Raw genomic sequence first — 17,786 nt, 5'->3', positions numbered from 1 at the left:
ATATTCCTCATGAGCTTTGGGTGGGGGGCTCAAGAGGGAGGGCATTGCCTTTGCAACAGGAGAGCCAACAAGTGGGACCTTCTATGCTTAGATTTGTCCTTTCTTTGGGCCTCTGACATTTGCTTGTCAATTAGCTTTTAGAAGCCTCTGTTGGAGATAAGGTGTTTCTGAGAGTTTTGATGTAGGGATGCAGCTCAGAATTATAAGTGGTCTCCTTAATATTCTGCATCACTAGCTAGGGCTTACACAGCAAATATCCATGCCCATCAGAAAAAAAAAAGTCTAAGACAAAAGTGCATGCATTGCATAATGTTTAGAGTTGTTGAATCACTACATTGTACACCTGAAAGTAATGTAACATTGTATGTCAACTATACATCAATTTTAAAAAGTTCATGCAGGAAGCTGATAGGAATAAAGGGGTCATGATGGAAGCAATGGGAAAACTAGTATAGGCTGAATGAAATCTACTACAAACTTTAGTCCCTCCAGAGGGCTGCTCTATAGCTTACTGTAGTTCCATTTATTATTTTTTCCTTCTTTTAAGCCTACCTAATGATTCTTAACTTATAACTGAAAAGCTACATAGGGTACGTGAATCAGGGCCAGGGTTTGCAGATGTCAAAAAACTTTATTCTTTGTGAATGGTTGCAAGAGAAGATAAACATCATCATCAGAGGTTTTTTTTCTTCTTGTAATTGTATAGCATCTTCCTTCCAGTTCTATCTAGCACATCCCTTGTCAAGCAAGTCTCTAATTCCATCTCAAGCAACTCCTTTTATGGGCATGACAAAATCATTGGCTGATTTAAATGAAGGAAGGGGACTGAACATATAGAATAAAGATGAAGAAAAGACATTATAAAATTTTTGACTTTATGTGAACACTGGTGACTAACTTTCCACATGCAAAAAAAATCATTGGTGATGAAAATAACTGTTAAATATATAACTAATATGACACTATACCATTATATGTTGTTTTGATTCATTATCTCATTTTTTTTGCTTATTTGTCTAAAATTATTGTGTGTGGTTAAAACCAATGAGGCCATGGAAGGTTAGACTTGAGGCTAGTTCCTTAAGGGTTATTTCTTGTTCTGCTGAGAGTGTATCTTCAGTTGCCAGGAGATGATGTGTGCATGAATTCTCTTGCCTGGGTTAAGGTCAACCATAGCTGGGTAAAATGAACCCAGCTGCGGCAAGTTGATAAGTCCAAGTTTCAAGATGACACAGAGGGATTGAGTCAGGCAAGAACCAGAAGATTTGGGGCCAAGTTAAATGCTATTGCCTGATGGGCAAGAAGAGAGGAACGAGGACATGGAAATGCACAGGCCAGTTGCTGCTGAGATAATATGAATCTGGAAACCCTGTGTGCTCAGTGTTGAACTCGGTATTGGTTTGTGTATTTTCAAAACCTGGCACCCTCTGATGACTTTTCCCCTCTCACTGTTCTTGGGACTTCTCTAAAAGGTTCTAAATAAAAGGAAGCATTTACTTTGAAAGCTTCAAAAGTCATTTCACTCTACAGGTTATACATGGAGTGAAAGGCTTGTTTACAGTTAGTTTCATTGCTTTTAAACCTCTCAATTTGTTCCTGCTGGTAAAATTTATGTGAGTGGAAGAGAGATTATTTCTAGGTATAGGTGTGTGTTAGAAGGTTTTTTTTTTCATTCTCATTCAATGGATATGTACTAAGCACCCACTAGATTTTGGGGTACATGGGCAAAGCACCTGTTTCAGAGCTTTGCAAAGCCTCAATTCCTGAGGGATCCAAGCTCTGCACTTTGAGCCCTGGGTCGAACCACAGACATAGGTAGTGCTGACAGCCGTGTTCTTGTCATGGCTGAAGGCTTCTGGGGGATGGATCTTTGAGGAGCTACCTTAGCTGAGGCTCTCTTGGTTGAATCTCTAAGTACAGTGGCACAAGCCAAAGCTTCTTGTTGAGTAATGTAGCCTAAGGGAATAGAAATGGGAGGAAGTTCAAAGTCAACAGGCTTACAAAACAAATAAGCAAACAATCTGTAGATATTTATGGACTCATAAAACTTCTTCTACTTTGAATTGTGTTACCACACCCAGATTATATGATCTTTGAGGATAGGACATACGCTTTTCTTTTTTTTGCATTTATCATTCAGTAATTAATGAATACCTAGTCATTGATTAACATGGCAAATCACTTGGACAGGGACTTGGGCCTTGAGTAATCTGAGCATGCATTGCATAGTTTCAAAATTTTCTTCAAACCAGAAACAGAGATATTCGATCTTTGTCAGTGTTTTGAAAGTATAGTCTGCAGACCATCCACTACAGAATCATCAGGCTGAAAACACATTTAATAATGTTTTTTAAAAATTCGCATTTCTGGGGGCATCAGGTGGCTCAGTGGTTGAGTGTCTGCCTTTGACTCAGGTTGTGATCCTGGGGTCCTGGGATCGAGTCCTGCATCAGGTTCCCTGGAGGGAGATTGCTTCTCCCTCTGCCTATGTCTCTGTCCCTTTTTTTGTGTCTCTCATGAATAAATAAATAAAATCTTAAAAATAAATAAATAAATAATTCACATTTCTGGCTCTACTCCATAGATTTTCCTAATCAGAAACTCAGAGTTAGGCCTGGAAATATGCATGTTGATGACATACACAGGTAGATTTTATGTGCACTAAATACTGAATATCCCTGCTCTGGTTTCACTGGTCTCTATGCAGTTTTACTCTACAAACAAAGCTAATAGATGATGCTTCTGCAGGAATACAGGTAATCATGGGGAACAGGCTGCATCCTGGCTCTGCCATTTACTAGTTATATGACCCTGATCAAGTGATTTCTTATCCACACCTCAATTTTCTTTTCTGTAAAATGTGAGTTAAAGAGGCACCTACCATATAGAGGTGTCTGAGTTTCAAACAAGACAATATATGCAAAGTGCTTAGAACTGCGCGGGGCACAAAGGAAAGCCTAATAACAGATAACTATTGTTATTGTTATTGTTACTCAGCCATTTGCAAAAACCATGTCTTCCTTTTGTGCAAATGCAGGAACAGCAATATAAGCTAGATGTGCTAATGTTAAGTGAGCTGCTTATAAAAAGAAAGCTTTGCCAGATCAGAAAAGTGTAATAGAGGCCAGCTGGAGACTGAAAACATTTCCTAGAAAAAAAGGGACTTAACAACAATCACTGAAGGTTGTCGCTTAAAGTCTGTGAAGGTTTTTGCCACCATTATTTCATTTGTGCTTCGTAAAATCCTACGAGGTAGCTAGTCTCTTCTAGCTGTCAGAGAATGGGGGTGAAAATGTATGCTTTTTGCCGGCAATGGCCCTGACATTCGCTGTCCTTATAACTTGATGAAGTTATATAATCTGTCTGAGCTCTAGTTTCCTACAGCTATAAACTGAGGAGAAAATGAGTTGTGTGTAGAGCTCCTAGCACAATGTCTGCAACGTGGTAAATGCTTAATAAGTGTAACTGTTATTGTTGTGAGTAACCCAAGCCTCTGAATTTGCACATCCAGCAAGGGGCTGAGCTGTGGTTTGGGCCTAGACCATCTGCCAAAGCCCATTGCCATTTCTACTAGATCAAGTTCCTATAAATCTCAGGCAGTTGTTGACATTTTATAGCAATCCATACTCTGATTTCTTGAAACCCTCTTAATTTACCCATAAAACCTTGCTTTCTATTGTCAGGGATAATCATTTTTAAACATGACCTGCCAACCATGTTATAAAATAGCACGCTGGCAGGGGCCATTCTACTTGAATTATTTATCTGGAAACTTGACTTCCGGCTGCAGCACACAAGCCCCTCCCTAAGGTGCCTGGTTTAGGTCAGGTCGTTAAAACTCACCAAGCAGCTGCTGGTGCTGAAGGCTGTGAATATAGCGGTTCTGCAGAGCCTCCCACTGGGGCCTGGAATTATAAATCCTCATGATGCTGTAAAAGTAGCGCTGCTGCCCTTGGGTTAGGTCCTGTCAGAGCAGAGCAGGTGATTTTCATGAGTTGATAGAGTTCTATAGGACTAAGAGTGTGATGTGTTCAAAGCTGACTTCTTTGGAAATAAGATAGATATGTGTTTATATATACATACACTTCTATATAAACAGTTTTATATATACATTTAACAATCGGAAAATAATAATTGGGTAGTGTCTTCTCCTAGTTTACTTAAACAACCTCCATTGGCCTGTGTGTTAGGGAAAATAGGTAAATAAAAGATTCTAGGTAAGTAAGTCAAAGTACTGGGCTGAGAGAGATCTAAGGATTTCCAACATTTTATAACTTTATTCCTCGATTATGATCCTTGTTGAAAAAAGTAGGCTATGAGAATCTACATAAGGCCTGACGTAGGCCAGGGGGACAAGAGAACTTTCCACCAAGAGTTGTCAGTAAGCAGGGGAGATAGCTAGATGAGTAGATGAGTAGTGTAATAAAGGTTCAACATTATTAGTTAAAAGGTGCTATGAAAACAGAAGGAAAACAAACTTTCGTGTAGCAGTCAAGGAAGGCTTTCTAAATGAGTGACCAGAATACTTGTTCTCAAAGGGCATCAGCATCATCTGGGAACTTGTTAGAAAGGCAAATTCTCAGGCCCCATCGTAGATCTACAGAATCCTAAAGTCTAGGGAGTGGGGCTCAGCACTCTGGGTTTTAACAAACTCTATAGGTGATTCTGATACAAGGACACTAAAATTTGAGAACCACTGTGCTAGAAGAAAAAGAAAGAGAAAGTGGTACAAATTTTCCCATGCAGCACAAAATAACTGGATAACCAGACTTTTTTTTTTTCCACCTCAAACAGAATAGGAAAAGTCTGTAGAGGTAGGCAGGTAGGGGAAGATTATGGAAACCTTATACGCAATGTTCAGACTCAAATTTTAAGAGTTTAATGATTACCTTATATACGAGAAGCCATTGAAGGTCTGTATTTAAGTCAGAGGTGTTCAACGGGAGTGATTTTGACTATTAGGGACATTTGGCAATGTGTAAAGGCATTTTTGGTTGTCATAAATGGTGACAATTGGTAGGTAGAAGTCAGGATTGCTGCTGAACATCCTATAGTGCACGAGACAGCCTCCCCATCCCTCACAACAAAGACTTACCCAACCCTAAATTTCATACTTGAAGTTGACCAGATTTTCTGGTTTAGAAAGATCACTCTGGCTTTGCTGTGGAGAATGAGTTTATGGGAAGACAGACCATGGGTAGGGGGAGCACTTAGAATGCTGTCATCTAGTGCAAGAGAGGAACAAGAAGGACTTGGACTGCAGTTACTGTTACATACCTAATCTATTATTAGTGCTTACTGAGATAATGACATCAACATTCTAGAAAAGCTAAGGCAAAATAAGTTCACCTTAGGCCAAAAAATGCAAAACAATGATAGAAGTTTCAAAAGCAGTTGATAACCATTGTAATGAAAACTAAATTTAATTATAAATAAAAGTAAAGTGGCTTTTATCTGTTAGATATTTTGTGTGGAGTTGAAACCTGTGAGTCAGATTTTTTTTGAGTCAGGTTTTGTTGAAACCTGTGAGTCAGTTTCAAAAGCAGTTGATAACCATTGTAATGAAAACTAAATTTAATTATAAATAAAAGTAAAGTGGCTTTTATCTGTTAGATATTTTGTGTGGAGTTGAAACCTGTGAGTCAGATTTTTTTTGATGTCTAAAGACCTTAAGCTTGATATCTAAAATATATCCAGAGTGAAAGTAGCAAAGCCAAGTACTTCACAATTTGAGGCATCATTTGAATTTTACAGTTTCTGAATTAGATGTTTTAAAAGAATATCTTCCAAGAAGATAATTGATTCCTAATTAAGCCTTTTCAAATGATGGAGAACAATATAATATGAAAATAGCAAGCCAGTTTCAAGAGCAAACTCCAAAGGGCAATGGGAGTTTCCATTATATAAGATAAAATCTTTAAAGTTATGGTTTTATTTTACACGGGAAAAAAATGTCTGTATCTTTTCCTTAGTAGAGACCTAAACTTCCTAAACAATAGTCCTAATATTTTCACCCTGTTGTTTATCCTTCCTTGAACGGATGGAAGAGAACTGAAGAGAATTGAACTTTTTGCAAAAAGTATTTATGAGAATGGCTTTATTTTATTATTATTATTTTTTTGTTTTTGTTTTTTGAGAATGGCTTTAAATAACTTTGACTGAAAGGAGCTACCAGCTACCTTCTCTAGCTGGGAGTCACAGTATGGTCAATAGTGAGCTGCCCATCACTGGGAGCGCTTCAGCAATGAAGATGTGACTATCTACAGAGCTCCTGGAATGGGATGGGTGTAGGATCAGACCATCCAACTGCTCGTTCGTTCACCACGCACGCCATCAATGTGCACTGAGGGCCTGTGTTGGGCCCAATGTGACCTAAAGATGGGAGAAAAACCCTCAGGCCTCGAAGAAGAGACAGGCAAGTTCCCTCCATCAGCGAATGATACACTATACCTTCATTAAGGAAGTGTTGCAGGCAGAGGAAGGGACCCGAATGCAAGGAATCCGTGGGACATTTGAAAGCTTTTGTTGTCTTCTCTGTTTTTCTCCCATTCTTTATCTTGTACCTCCAAGGAACAACAAATCATAGCATGAAATTTCATTGAGTTCAACCTGTTTTGGGAATGGACCTAAATAAATAAGCAAGCAAGCAAGCAAGCAAGCAAATAAATGTTATTTATGTCAAAGGATAAAAAGTTTTCTCACATGTTTCTAAGTAATTGGATCTCACCAGACTGCTTAGTTCTGTGCTTTGCCCTATTCTCACCCCCTGTTTGTGGAAGAATAATTCAGAGTTCTTGTGTTTGCTACAGGTGGACTGTGGAATCACAGCATGTGACAAGTTATTTCTTGATCATTTAAAATAATAATAATTACCTTATCTGATTGTGAAAGTAATATATGTCATTTTGGAATGAGATGTCTATAATAATTTAATTAATTAAGGGGCAATAGACATATTAGAATAGGGTTGCCAAGGCATAGAGTGAGAATTCCAAGCATCTTCCACTCTGCTCACACTTTTGCCTTTGCCAAACCTACCCCATTGGGTTGTTTGATTAACTGAGATCATGGCTATAGAAAGCTCTCATTTTACGCTAGCTCCTTCTTTCTCTCTCTCTCCTCTCCCCTATTATATGCTTATACACATACACACACAAGAGCACCCACATATACACACCAAAGAAGTATTCTAACATGTGAGAAATCCTGGCTTCTTCGTTCACGAAGCTAAAGCTCAGATCTTCCCAAAGAGAAATTTTTTAGGAAAACATCAGTCAGCATCTCTGTGTGTCCTGTTTCCATGATAAAACTAATAAATTAAACTATAAATATTTTATTTAATGCTGTTTTCCCTCAATGTGCACTTCAGAAACTTTTAATATTCTCTGTGATAGAAGCTAACACTGTGTCCTCTACTCAGATCATCCCAATATCCCTCCTCCCATTTTCCAGATCTGTAGAGCAGAGCATAAATATTATTCAAAGCTAGAAAGATTTCTTCTTTCCTCAAATAGCATAAGGAAATGACTGACGATCTTTCTTGTGGCAACAATTCATGTGTGCTTTTCTTGGGCTATTGCTGAGGAAATCCATCTCACCTATTCAAGGGGACTATACCTGATAAGGTTTGATTAAAATGCTTGGAGACTTCAAGGAGGACAAATCTACCAAATAACTTATGTCTGAAATAAAAAAGACAGATTTGATTAAAAGACTTACCCTGTATTATAATCTCCCCCTTTTTAAAAGCTGGAACTCATATTCAATGCAGTTTTCTTACAAGGTCTCTTCATGCAATGGTGGTGGTAGAAATTCAGTCTGTTGATAAGCTGATATCCAGGCAACGTGGCACGATGAAACAAGAAACTGGGGGAATTTGGCTGCATGCCTTTCCTTGCTTCTGGGCAACATTCAACTGCACTGTTTATCTTTTTTCTTCCAAATTTTGTGTCTTATCAAGCGCCAACTTCTAAATCTACCGTATCTGCATTATGTGCAGACATGAGAAAAGAAAGTGTGTGGAGACAGAGAGGCTCTGAATATTAAAGGTCAAGAAATCCACGAGAGCAATGGACCATTACATGAGTATTTCCCACATTTGGAGTCAGTTCCTCCCACATCACTCAGAATGATGAAGGAGCAGTTCCTAAATACAGAGGTACGGGCATGAATTTTTACTGTGCTAACCTATGGAATTATCCTATTTTTCAAGATAATACTCCATTCTTAATTTTTGAAGCAGTAAGATATTCTCATTTTTGACCTTGGATAGAGGCTGTGTATGCTAACAATGAACCTGTGGCACAAGGATCCTGCCCACACTGATGTCATCAGCATAAGCCTCACATTTTAACTCGACTCATGAAAGCAATCTTATTCCTTCCTCTGGGCTAGCACTATTACTATAGATTTCCTTTTTTTCCCTGGAGAATCCCCCTTCTGAATGCCAGATTATCTGTAAAAATGAAGACTTCCTAAAGAAAATAAAAGAAGTACCAAAAGAAAACCACACATTCAAAATTCTGAGGCGTCTAAGGGGAAGAAAAAAACTAGAGAGAGGAGAGTGATGAATTGTAGCTTAAGGAAGAAAGAAAGGACTTACCAGACACAGGAGGTTTGCATTTTCTGTAATAGTTTAAATGCAGACCTTCTGGGGGAATAAATATGGCAGAAACAAGAGTCTATGAAAGCCCGTGGATACCACAAACCTCTCATTGGGTCTGAGAGTTTGGTGATTCTCTACTGAGAGATAAAGAACAGATGCATGCAGAGCTGACATTGTCAATTGAGTCTTCCTTGAATGTTTTCCCAACATATGATGAAATGGCTCCTAGGGCACACGGCATCTGCTGTTATACACACGGGCTGATTCAGAGCAGTGTGCATCAGTCCTTGCATAACCAGGAAAACAGACACAGATCTAGGTGTTTGACAAAGAGGGAGTTTAATATAAGGATTCTGTTACTAAAGTGCTGTTGTAAGCTAGAGGAGCAAAACCGGAAGAGTCAGCTGGTGCAAAGATTGGCAATTACACTCAACCACAATCAGACCTGGAGGTGGAGGAAAATGCTTTTATCCAGAATCCATAAACACTGCACCATTGGGGCTGCTTCTGTTGGATCATGGCCTGAGAAGCACCTTCAGGACCCAACACTCAGCCAGTGCCCTTGCTTCTTCTGTGTTCTTTCCCAAATGCTAACGTTACAATTACAGTTGCTATCACCACCATCACTGCCCCGCTGTGCTGTCCCTGACGTGGCTGCTGATGAACTTTTTGCAAAAAAGTATTTATGAGAATGGCTTTATTTTATTATTTTATTATTTAAAGCAGAAACCACGAAAGCGACTTTTTCTTTCCCCCCACCTTCCATCTTCTGCCTCCCATCATATGCCAGCTGGTGAGGGATTTTTCAAAGTTGGTTTTGCAGCCTTCCCATTACTTTGGTAAAGAGAAGGGTATAGAAGGGCAAGTACAAAGCTGAGAGATATTTAACACTATCTGAACACATGGGGATACGCTATCAGCAAAAATCCAAGAAATACCTCTTGTTTCTAGGATGTCAGGTATGAGGCTGAAGAACTTAGATATACAGGCAGTGTTTGCCTATCACCAGTAACGTTTGGAGTTTTTAAAGAAAAAGGAAGCGAGATAATTAGCTCTGTAGATAGTGTCAAGGAATGAGATAGGAATTTTTGGTCAATAACTTAACATTTAAGGATGATGAAACCATGTAGATCATCCATTTTGATCAAATAAATTATTTTTCCAAAGACTAACTAGACTTTTCAAAAGGAATTAAAACTGACTACAAAAAAAAAAAAGAATAGAAATAACTAAAAGCTAAAAGGAATATAATGTTGACTACTGGTAGAACAGATGCATACTATTTCATAGCTGAAATATTGGTATGGCAGTGGGACACAATGATTACGTCTGTGGTGTATCTACATAACAATGCTAAGAACATGGGTAATAAAGTGTTTTCATAGAACAGCAGGGTAAATACGACCTCATGGGCATTATCGAGTGAGGAAGAGGGACCCATGACTGGAATTCAAGATGAGGCTAAACCCTAATTCAAAGAATCCAGTCTGCAGAACAAGAGGCAGAGCATAATTATATTTCATTGAGATAAGTACTTCCTTGGAAAATCTTGAACCCAAACAGAAATTACCTGCTCACATCTTTCGACACTTGCTCCTTCTCGAGGATCCCCTTAGCTGCAAGATCTCTCCATGGGCATAGCTCTGCTAGGCACAGATATCCTCCTGTGCTTGGGGGTTGGGGCAGGTGTCAATTATACCTCTACTATCTTGCTTTATTTCTCTGATCTGTTCACATAGAACCCCCACTTCTCCAAGACCCCAAACCAAAACTCTCACACATACCAACACTTTCGGAGTCACTGGTCTCAAAAACAAAAAAACAGATTCAAGAAGTCCTAAAAAAAAAATCTAAAATGGAATGTAACTCAAGAACATTTGCTTCAACGTGGATGGAACTGGAGGGTATTATGCTGAGTGAAATAAGTCAATCGGAGAAGGACAAACAGTGTATGTTCTCATTCATTTGGGGAATATGAATAATAGTGAAAGGGAATATAAAGGAAGGGAAAAGAAATGTTGGGAAATATCAGGAAGGGAGACAGAACATAAAGACTCCTAACTCGGGGAAACGAACTAGGGGTGGTGGAAGGGAAGGAGGGCGGGTGTTGGAGGGGAATGGGTGACGGGCACTGAGGTGGACACTTGACGGGATGAGCACTGGGTGTTTTTCTGTATGTTGGTAAATTAAACACCAATTAAAGTTAATTAAAAAAAAAATAAAAAATAAAATAGTTCCAAAAAAAAAAAAAAAAAAGAACAAATTAAATCTATGGATTTAATTTTGACTCTACAATCCCAAGTAAATGCTATGGAAGAAAGAGGAATAATGTTAAAAGGAACTAGAATAGGTATACTGGGACTTTGTAGATAATTCTAGATTCAGGATCATGATTTTTTTTTGTTTTTGTTTTTGTTTTAATTGTAAGAATTTATTTATTTATTTATTTATTTTTATTTATTTATTTTTATTTTTTTTAATTGTAAGAATTTAGAAGAAAGTCTTTCTCACTAGGGACTAGCAATGGTCCCCTAAAAACAGGTCTTATGGCATAGTTATTAAACAGTAGGGCCAAGACTCAAACCCACGGTTACCTGAGGTCTATGATTTCTTCCCTTGGTCTCTGGAAATAAAAGGGAATTTAAGCAACACACACATTGCTGTAATGGGAATGTGGCTCCTATCGAGCCATTTCCCGCAGACAAAATTCATGCATCTTGGTTCTTTCCCTCCTTGGGTGTGTTCTGTTTCCATCTGCAGTATTGCTTTGTTGAATAAAAGAAGGCTTCTGTTTCACAAAGACTGGTGGTCATAATCCTGGAGCAGGATAGTCTTATTATTATCAAGTCATCGACCTTCTAATAAGTCTCCAGGGAAAGTGTCACACAAATAGGCACCCAGCAGGCCAGTCGCATCAGTCCTCAAACCTGTCCAGGCATTTCTGCATTCACAGTGGATATGGGTGTGAAGCTTAGCTCCTTGCCTAAAAAAACACTCTCCATATGTATTCTAATTTTTTAAAAAGTGGATTGAATAAAAATGCCAACCAACTACCATTCGACAGTAGATTGGCAAAGCAACTGTATAAACATTTAAAAGATCAGTACTGGCAGCTGTGTTTTCAAGCAATGTAATTTCTTTTTTCTTTTTTCTTTCGTTCTTTCATTCTTTTTTTGTTGTTGCTAATAGAGAGAGGGCTCTGGGACTTTTAGATGTTATAGACCTTGTATTTATGCATTTGGCAAGGTGCCTTAGACAATCCTCATGGACAGGTAAGTACAAATTGAAACTTGTTAAAAACTTATACTAAAGTGTGCTAATTAATGAGTCCATGACAATCTGGATAGGATTTTGGTGGCATGCTCTGATCTATTCCACAGTTTTACCAGCTTATTAAGTTTTCAGATGATGAAGATCTAGTTTCCAGATGACAGAGATCTAGATGGGATGGAAAACAGAGCAGATGGCAGATGGCAAAAAGATCTAAGCTAAAAGTGATGGACTACATCTAATAGGTTGAAATGTAGTAATATTAAAAACAATATTCTGCATTGGGGCTTCATTTCTAGCCAGACAAATACAGAAAGAAAATGTGTGCTTAGGAGCAGTTCAAGCATAGGGAAAGTAAATGCAGTATGAGTTAATGGAGCTGTCAGAGGGATTCGTGGGTGTGTAGGCTGCATCAACAGAAGTATAGTTTCTAAAACAAAGGAGGACTGTCCTGACAGCTATGACTGTCCTGATGTGCTTCGTGCCACAATGTGTTGCACGCACACAAAGGACATAGGCAGACTGGGCTGTGAGGCAAAAATTGAGATGCTTTGTCATAGGATGAACTGACACACTTAAGAGCTGTTGAATCTGGGAAAGACCTATGGTAGGAGGGGGTGGGGTGGGCAACAGTGCTTCACAAAATATTTGTAGAGCTCGTACATTTGAGATCAGACTTACTTTGTATATCACACACCAAAAAAAGAAAAAATTAGGATCTAGAAGCAGAAGCTACTAGGATACAAATTTGTGATGAAAGGAACTACCCCAGGAAAGAATGCGCTCCCCATCCCAGATGTCTTAAAAACAGACTTACTTGATGAGAATGTGGTAAAGGGTCTTTACACATAATATTGGGTCACTGACACTATAATTTATCTTTCCCAAGGCCATATATGCGCCAGAATGTCCCATCTCCTCAGCCCCCCATGGTGCTATCCTGCCCTTCCTGGTACTGTCCATCCTCCATAAGCTTCAGCATTCTAGGCTTTGACTGAGGTAACAAAACTGGCCAATTCTTACGTAACTGTGGCTCACTGTGCACCATTCCAGGCCCCTTAGTTGCATTAACCCAGTTAAGCCTCGTAACAGTACAATGAGGCATGCGCTATGACTAGCTCCATTTTGCTTATGAGGAAATGGGGGTGAAGAGAGGTTCCATAACCTGCCCCTGCTTCCCACAGCAGACAAGTGTCAGAACTGAGCTTGGGCATCTCTCTGGCACCTGGGCTTGGTGGTGCCAGCCTCACTCTGAAATGAGGAATCAGTGGACAGGGCTTGTCTCACCTCCTCTCCCCTTTTGCATGGGAATCTCACTCATCTATTTCTTAGGTCCAGATGTGCTAAGGAGACAGCGAGGGTCACGAGAGCCCTTGGAAGGAGGCCAAATCAAACAGTTTTGAGAAGTAACTTTTGCTACACATGGGACATTTTCAGCTGGGGAGAAGGTGCATGATGAAAGGGAAGGGAGGTTCTCTGAAAGGAATGCAGCTCTGTACCCATCTGTGTGGTTGTGGGGGAACACGGTTCCCTGGGGTACATCCTAACTGCTGGGGGTCCAGTGATGAGCAGGCAATATTGACTGAATGAGTGAGGGAAATCACAAATAATGACAATACGGCATCCGATCACCTACCAGAAATGGTTCTGGGCGTTGTCAAATACGTTAGCTTAGGTTATAAACACTAGAATTCTTAATTAGTTCTAGGGTTCAGTATTGACACATATCGCTTAGGATTCATTCAGCTGCAGATAACAGAGATGTCGAACAAATCTGGCTTAAACAAATAGGATTTATTCCTGTCACTTTACAAGAAATGAGGAAGATGGTTGGTGGTATGGGTTTGTGATTGGGCCAGTGTCTGTGATTCTCTTTAGGCTTTTTCTTCATCGTCAGAAGCTGACTTGTTCAATCAAAGTCAAGATGTGGCGCTGAGCAGAGAGTTCATCTTCATGTGCTTTCTTCTTACTGGAGAGGAAACCTATTTCCCAGAAGCTTCCCACCCAATTTAATGTAATATCTTATTAGCAGAGATGGCTCTGTTTTAGGCTGCCAGTTGGCAGGTTGGCTGGGACTACTGTCCTGTCTGTCTCTCTCCTTCTTAGAGACCTGGGCTACCCAGGGCATATCTCCTCCAGACAGAAGCTCCCTGATAGGCAAACTCTGTCTTGGATTTGGCACACTCTAGTTCTGCTGCATTCCAAGTCCAAGGTCAATGGGGCAGGAAGGGATACTCTTCTCCAGGAGGTCATGGGAAGAAGTGAATGTTTACTTAAAGGTAATATGATCTTCCATGAAAGGACTGGCTTTAGGTCAACTCCTAGATGGGGGGTTGGGCTAACTTTCCCAGAGGCTAAAGTATACTTATCCAATCTTAAATGTGGAAGGCAGCTATCCAGGAAGAAAGAGGTAAATGTTTTTTTTTTTTTTTTTAAGATTTAAAAAAAAATTTATTCGTGAGAGACATAGAGAGAGAGGCAGAGGGAGAAGCAGGCTCCATGTAGGGAGCCCCATGTGGGACTTGATCCTGGGACTCCAAGATCACACCCTGAGTCAAAGGCAGATGCTTAACTGCTGAGCCACCCAGGCATCCCTTAAATGGCTTTTAAATATGTAAGGAATAGACAGTGTCAACAGTGTCTGCCCTGATCCAGAAGGAATTTTTATTCTCCTATCTACATCTTACCCTATTGGGCATAAAGATGTGGGGTGTCTAAGTAGATAATTGTCTTTTTTTTTTTTGCTTCACACCTCCAGGAACAGGGAAGAAGATGAAAAACAGAACAATCATTTATTATGTGTCTCATAAATGCCAGAAACTGTGCTAGGATCTTAAGATAGACTATTTTATTTATTTCTCATAATGCTTAAGATACATATTATTATTATAGTATTATGGAGGAAAAAATTGAGGCTTTGAGAAGTAACTTGACCATTTATATTATCGTACAAGGTGGAGCCAAGATTTATGCCCAGGTGTGCCTGGTACTGGGGCTTTATTCTATTATCCTATGTTGCCTTTACTACATTTTATTCAATTTATTTAAGAGCTATTTCTAGAACATTCTATGTAGAGTCTCCTAGGAGAAACTTAATTATCCGCAAACAGGATAGCTTTTTATATGTGTGAAATCAATAATTCTAAGTCATTGCCTCCCCAGGTTGAAAATAGTTTCTTTAAGAATTCCTTTTATTGTATGTGTAAGCTTATAATAGTCCCATTTTTCAGAAGGCCCCCAGGTAGTCAGATGTAGAAGAACTCTTAAACCAAACTAATAGCCGATCCAGACTAATAGCTGGCTAATGGCACTTGTCATCAGTCTATGTAATATTTAATTAAAGCATGCAATTCCAACAAGAGCAATAACATAAACAGATTTGGGAATATAGGCACATTGGTAAGTCTACAATACAACCGGAAGCACCATTAGGAAATCAGAGGATTCCACAAAAATAAGACCAGTTCAGAGATCTACAAAAATACGTTTCTTGGAATCTCCATTAACGGCCTAAGGAAAAGTCCTTGTAGCCCAAATTCAGATGTAGCCGATTAAAATCCATTTTGTGGTTGGATTCCCCATCAGGCTTGTTGCTTCTTTCCCTTCATTCCCACTTTTGCTGGATCTTCTGCTTTTCTGTCTTTATTTTTGGTCATTCAACCTTTTATTTATGAGTGCAATATGCAGTATGGACCCCAGAGATGAGAAACTTAATGCAATAATACCCTTTCCCTCCTCTCTCTTGTAGGTAATAGGAAAGGGCTTTCCAACTTGGCTTACCCTTCTTGTGTTACTGCATTTGGATCCAGTGGTCAAATGCATAGGAGACTCTGCATTTTTTTTTTTTTTTTAACAAGCTTTAATTCACTTTTATTTTTCTTGTATAAAACTATGTGGTAGCCACAGCTGGAGCCTGGGTCCTCTGCACGGAGACTCTGGTGTGGGTCTTTACAAGATGGTCAGTGAATTCCTGATAGGGAGACTTGGTGAACACAGTCTCTTTCCAGAGATCAGGGGTGAGATAGCTGTAGGTCTTGGAGATCGCATCAAAAGTAGCCTTGGCTGGAAGAGCAAACAGAAGAGGGTTGGCGGATTTGTGGAACACCCCAGATGCAGACAAAAGCTGTTGCGCTCCAAAGTTCCCCAGGGTGGCAGTGCAGCCCCTGGCCGAAGTGTCCAGTGTGCAGGCGCCTCAGGATGGCTCGCACTATGGAACCACTGGCAAAGAAGATCTTTAAAGGAGTTTTAGTAGTTGAGCTCTTGGGCGTTTTTGGAGCCTATTTTTTGTTTAATAGGATGAACACAAGCCAAGATTTCAGGCAAACAATGAGCAAGAAATTTCCCTTCATCTTGGAAGTTTATTACAAATCCATTGAACAGTCTGGAATGTATGGAGTCAGAGAGCAAGATCAAGAAAAATGGCTGAATAGCAAAAATTAGACCAGTCATCACGTTCAGCCTCCCATCTAAGCTGTTTGAGACCTTTGTGGGGGAGAAGAAAGATGAGTACACCACATGGTAGACTCCTGGCCCCACAGAACAAAACAGGAACTTCTGGTCTGCCATGGCTTACAGTCATTTCCCATCCACTGTACAAATACCTTACTTTTGTTTTCCTTTGGCATTTATTGTTAAAGATTAGTTTTAACAAATAAAAGACTAGGATAAGAAAGGAAAAAAAAAAGCTGACTTAGAAATCTTATGATGTCTTGTCTTACAGTTGTGTTTTTTTTTTTTTTTTTTTTGTCCTTCTTTCTGGCACACTGGACTTTAATCCTGGGCACTGGTGTCAAAACTCTAGCCCACCACTCCTTCTCATATTGGAGATTGGATTCTGTGGGCATCATCTGCGGCCTTCTCAAAACCCCACAGATAATATTGTCATCTGTGGTTTGGTGGTTGTTCACAGTAGTGAGCTGGGATCCCTGGTTACTTTGAGATTGTATTAGAGACAATAGTGCCCAGAGGTTAAAATCTCAGATGCTTTTATTAAAAAAAATCTGAGTTTGCAGAATGATTCTATGATATTCTTCGGATAGGTTTTTCAGTTTCTCAAAGTTTTAGCTTCCTCATCCGTAGGAAAAGTTATTTCAATAGTTCCTGTTTATGAGGGTTGTTCTGAACGTTAAATTAGACAATAATGCTTGAGATACAGCAAGTGATTGATCTCTGGGAAATTTGCATAGTGCTTCTGTGTCATGCGTAAACCCAGGAATTTTACACATATTATCTTATTTAATCCTCACATGAACCTCATGAGCTAAGTACTATTAGTCCTATATGAGAGATAGAGAAATCTAGGGCACAAAGAGTTTAACAGCTCAGTCAGCTATATAGCTGTTAAGTGGAAGTCCCAGGATTTAAACTCAGGTTGGCTGGTTCCAGAGTGTGCCCTGCTGACCTCTCTGCTATGCTGCCTCCGTATTGGTAGCTCTTACTACCAACACTACTACCCACATGTGCATCACCTTGATAGAGGGAGGAAATAGAAAAAGAATGAGGCTCCCTTTTTCGCATGAGGTTGTTTTTCCTGCTCTCTTTTACCACCAGCTTATACTCCCCCTTTATTGTTCTTGTATACAAAATAAATTTATAGCCTCTTCCCTTTGCTTTGCTACTTGTGCCCAGCAACCTTCTTCATTCCCACCTCACTAGGACCCCTGATAATGCATAAGCTCATAAGTTTCTAGGTCATGGCTAATTAGAGCCAGTCCCCATGCATTTATAAACTTCTCCTATAACCCTTACTCTGCTCTTAGGAACTACTGTGCTTTGTCAAGGGCCTTCCAGAACATTTCCCTTGAACTAAATAACATGTAAATGACCAGGGCAGACTCTGAGGAGCCTAGGTACTTTCTATGATCTAGATATTGTATTCTTTTTTAAACTTCCCTAGAGTGTTGATTTCCTT

At 39.5% G+C, this 17,786-nt stretch overlaps 2 protein-coding genes across 3 annotated transcripts; one reads left to right on the top strand and one right to left on the bottom strand.

Annotated features, from left to right (window-relative positions):
• Nucleotides 1–668: 668 nt before the first annotated feature.
• On the bottom strand, nt 669–7,892 carry FAM216B (family with sequence similarity 216 member B). 2 transcript variants are annotated; one of them, XM_041730896.1, is made up of 4 exons: nt 7,720–7,892; nt 6,451–6,609; nt 3,844–3,964; nt 669–1,956 (listed from the first exon to the last, which is right to left on the bottom strand). In XM_041730896.1, the coding sequence occupies exons 2-4, from the start codon at nt 6,547–6,549 to the stop codon at nt 1,757–1,759; spliced, it is 420 nt and encodes a 139-aa protein (XP_041586830.1). In that variant the 5' UTR covers nt 6,550–6,609; nt 7,720–7,892; the 3' UTR covers nt 669–1,756. The 2 variants fall into 2 exon arrangements, with proteins under 2 accessions (XP_041586830.1, XP_041586832.1); XM_041730898.1 differs by having other exon boundaries at nt 6,451–6,563.
• An 8,175-nt stretch (nt 7,893–16,067) lies between these two features.
• LOC121476820 (protein CEBPZOS) lies at nt 16,068–16,315 on the top strand. The gene has a single exon (XM_041730899.1). It carries the CDS (start codon nt 16,073–16,075, stop codon nt 16,313–16,315), a length of 243 nt encoding a protein of 80 aa, XP_041586833.1. The 5' UTR covers nt 16,068–16,072.
• The last annotated feature ends 1,471 nt before the right edge of the window (nt 16,316–17,786 follow it).

This window comes from Vulpes lagopus, chromosome 16 (genome assembly GCF_018345385.1).
Source record: "Vulpes lagopus strain Blue_001 chromosome 16, ASM1834538v1, whole genome shotgun sequence".
In the NCBI taxonomy this organism is placed as follows: domain Eukaryota; kingdom Metazoa; phylum Chordata; class Mammalia; order Carnivora; family Canidae; genus Vulpes; species Vulpes lagopus.
The sequence above is the reverse complement of the archived record's forward strand: the minus strand, read 5'-3'. Positions and strand labels throughout refer to the sequence as shown.

Coding starts and splice junctions, on each gene's coding strand:
- LOC121476820 (XM_041730899.1), top strand. CDS start 16,073: ATGGCTCGCACTATGGAACCACTGGCAAAGAAGATCTTTAAAGGAGTT.
- FAM216B (XM_041730896.1), bottom strand. CDS start 6,549: ATGGGAGAAAAACAGAGAAGACAACAAAAGCTTTCAAATGTCCCACGG. Junction 3,965..6,450: donor GCAACACTTCCTTAATGAAG/GTATAGTGTATC, acceptor CTGCTCTGACAG/GACCTAACCCAAGGGCAGCA. Junction 1,957..3,843: donor TCAGCACCAGCAGCTGCTTG/GTGAGTTTTAAC, acceptor CTATTCCCTTAG/GCTACATTACTCAACAAGAA.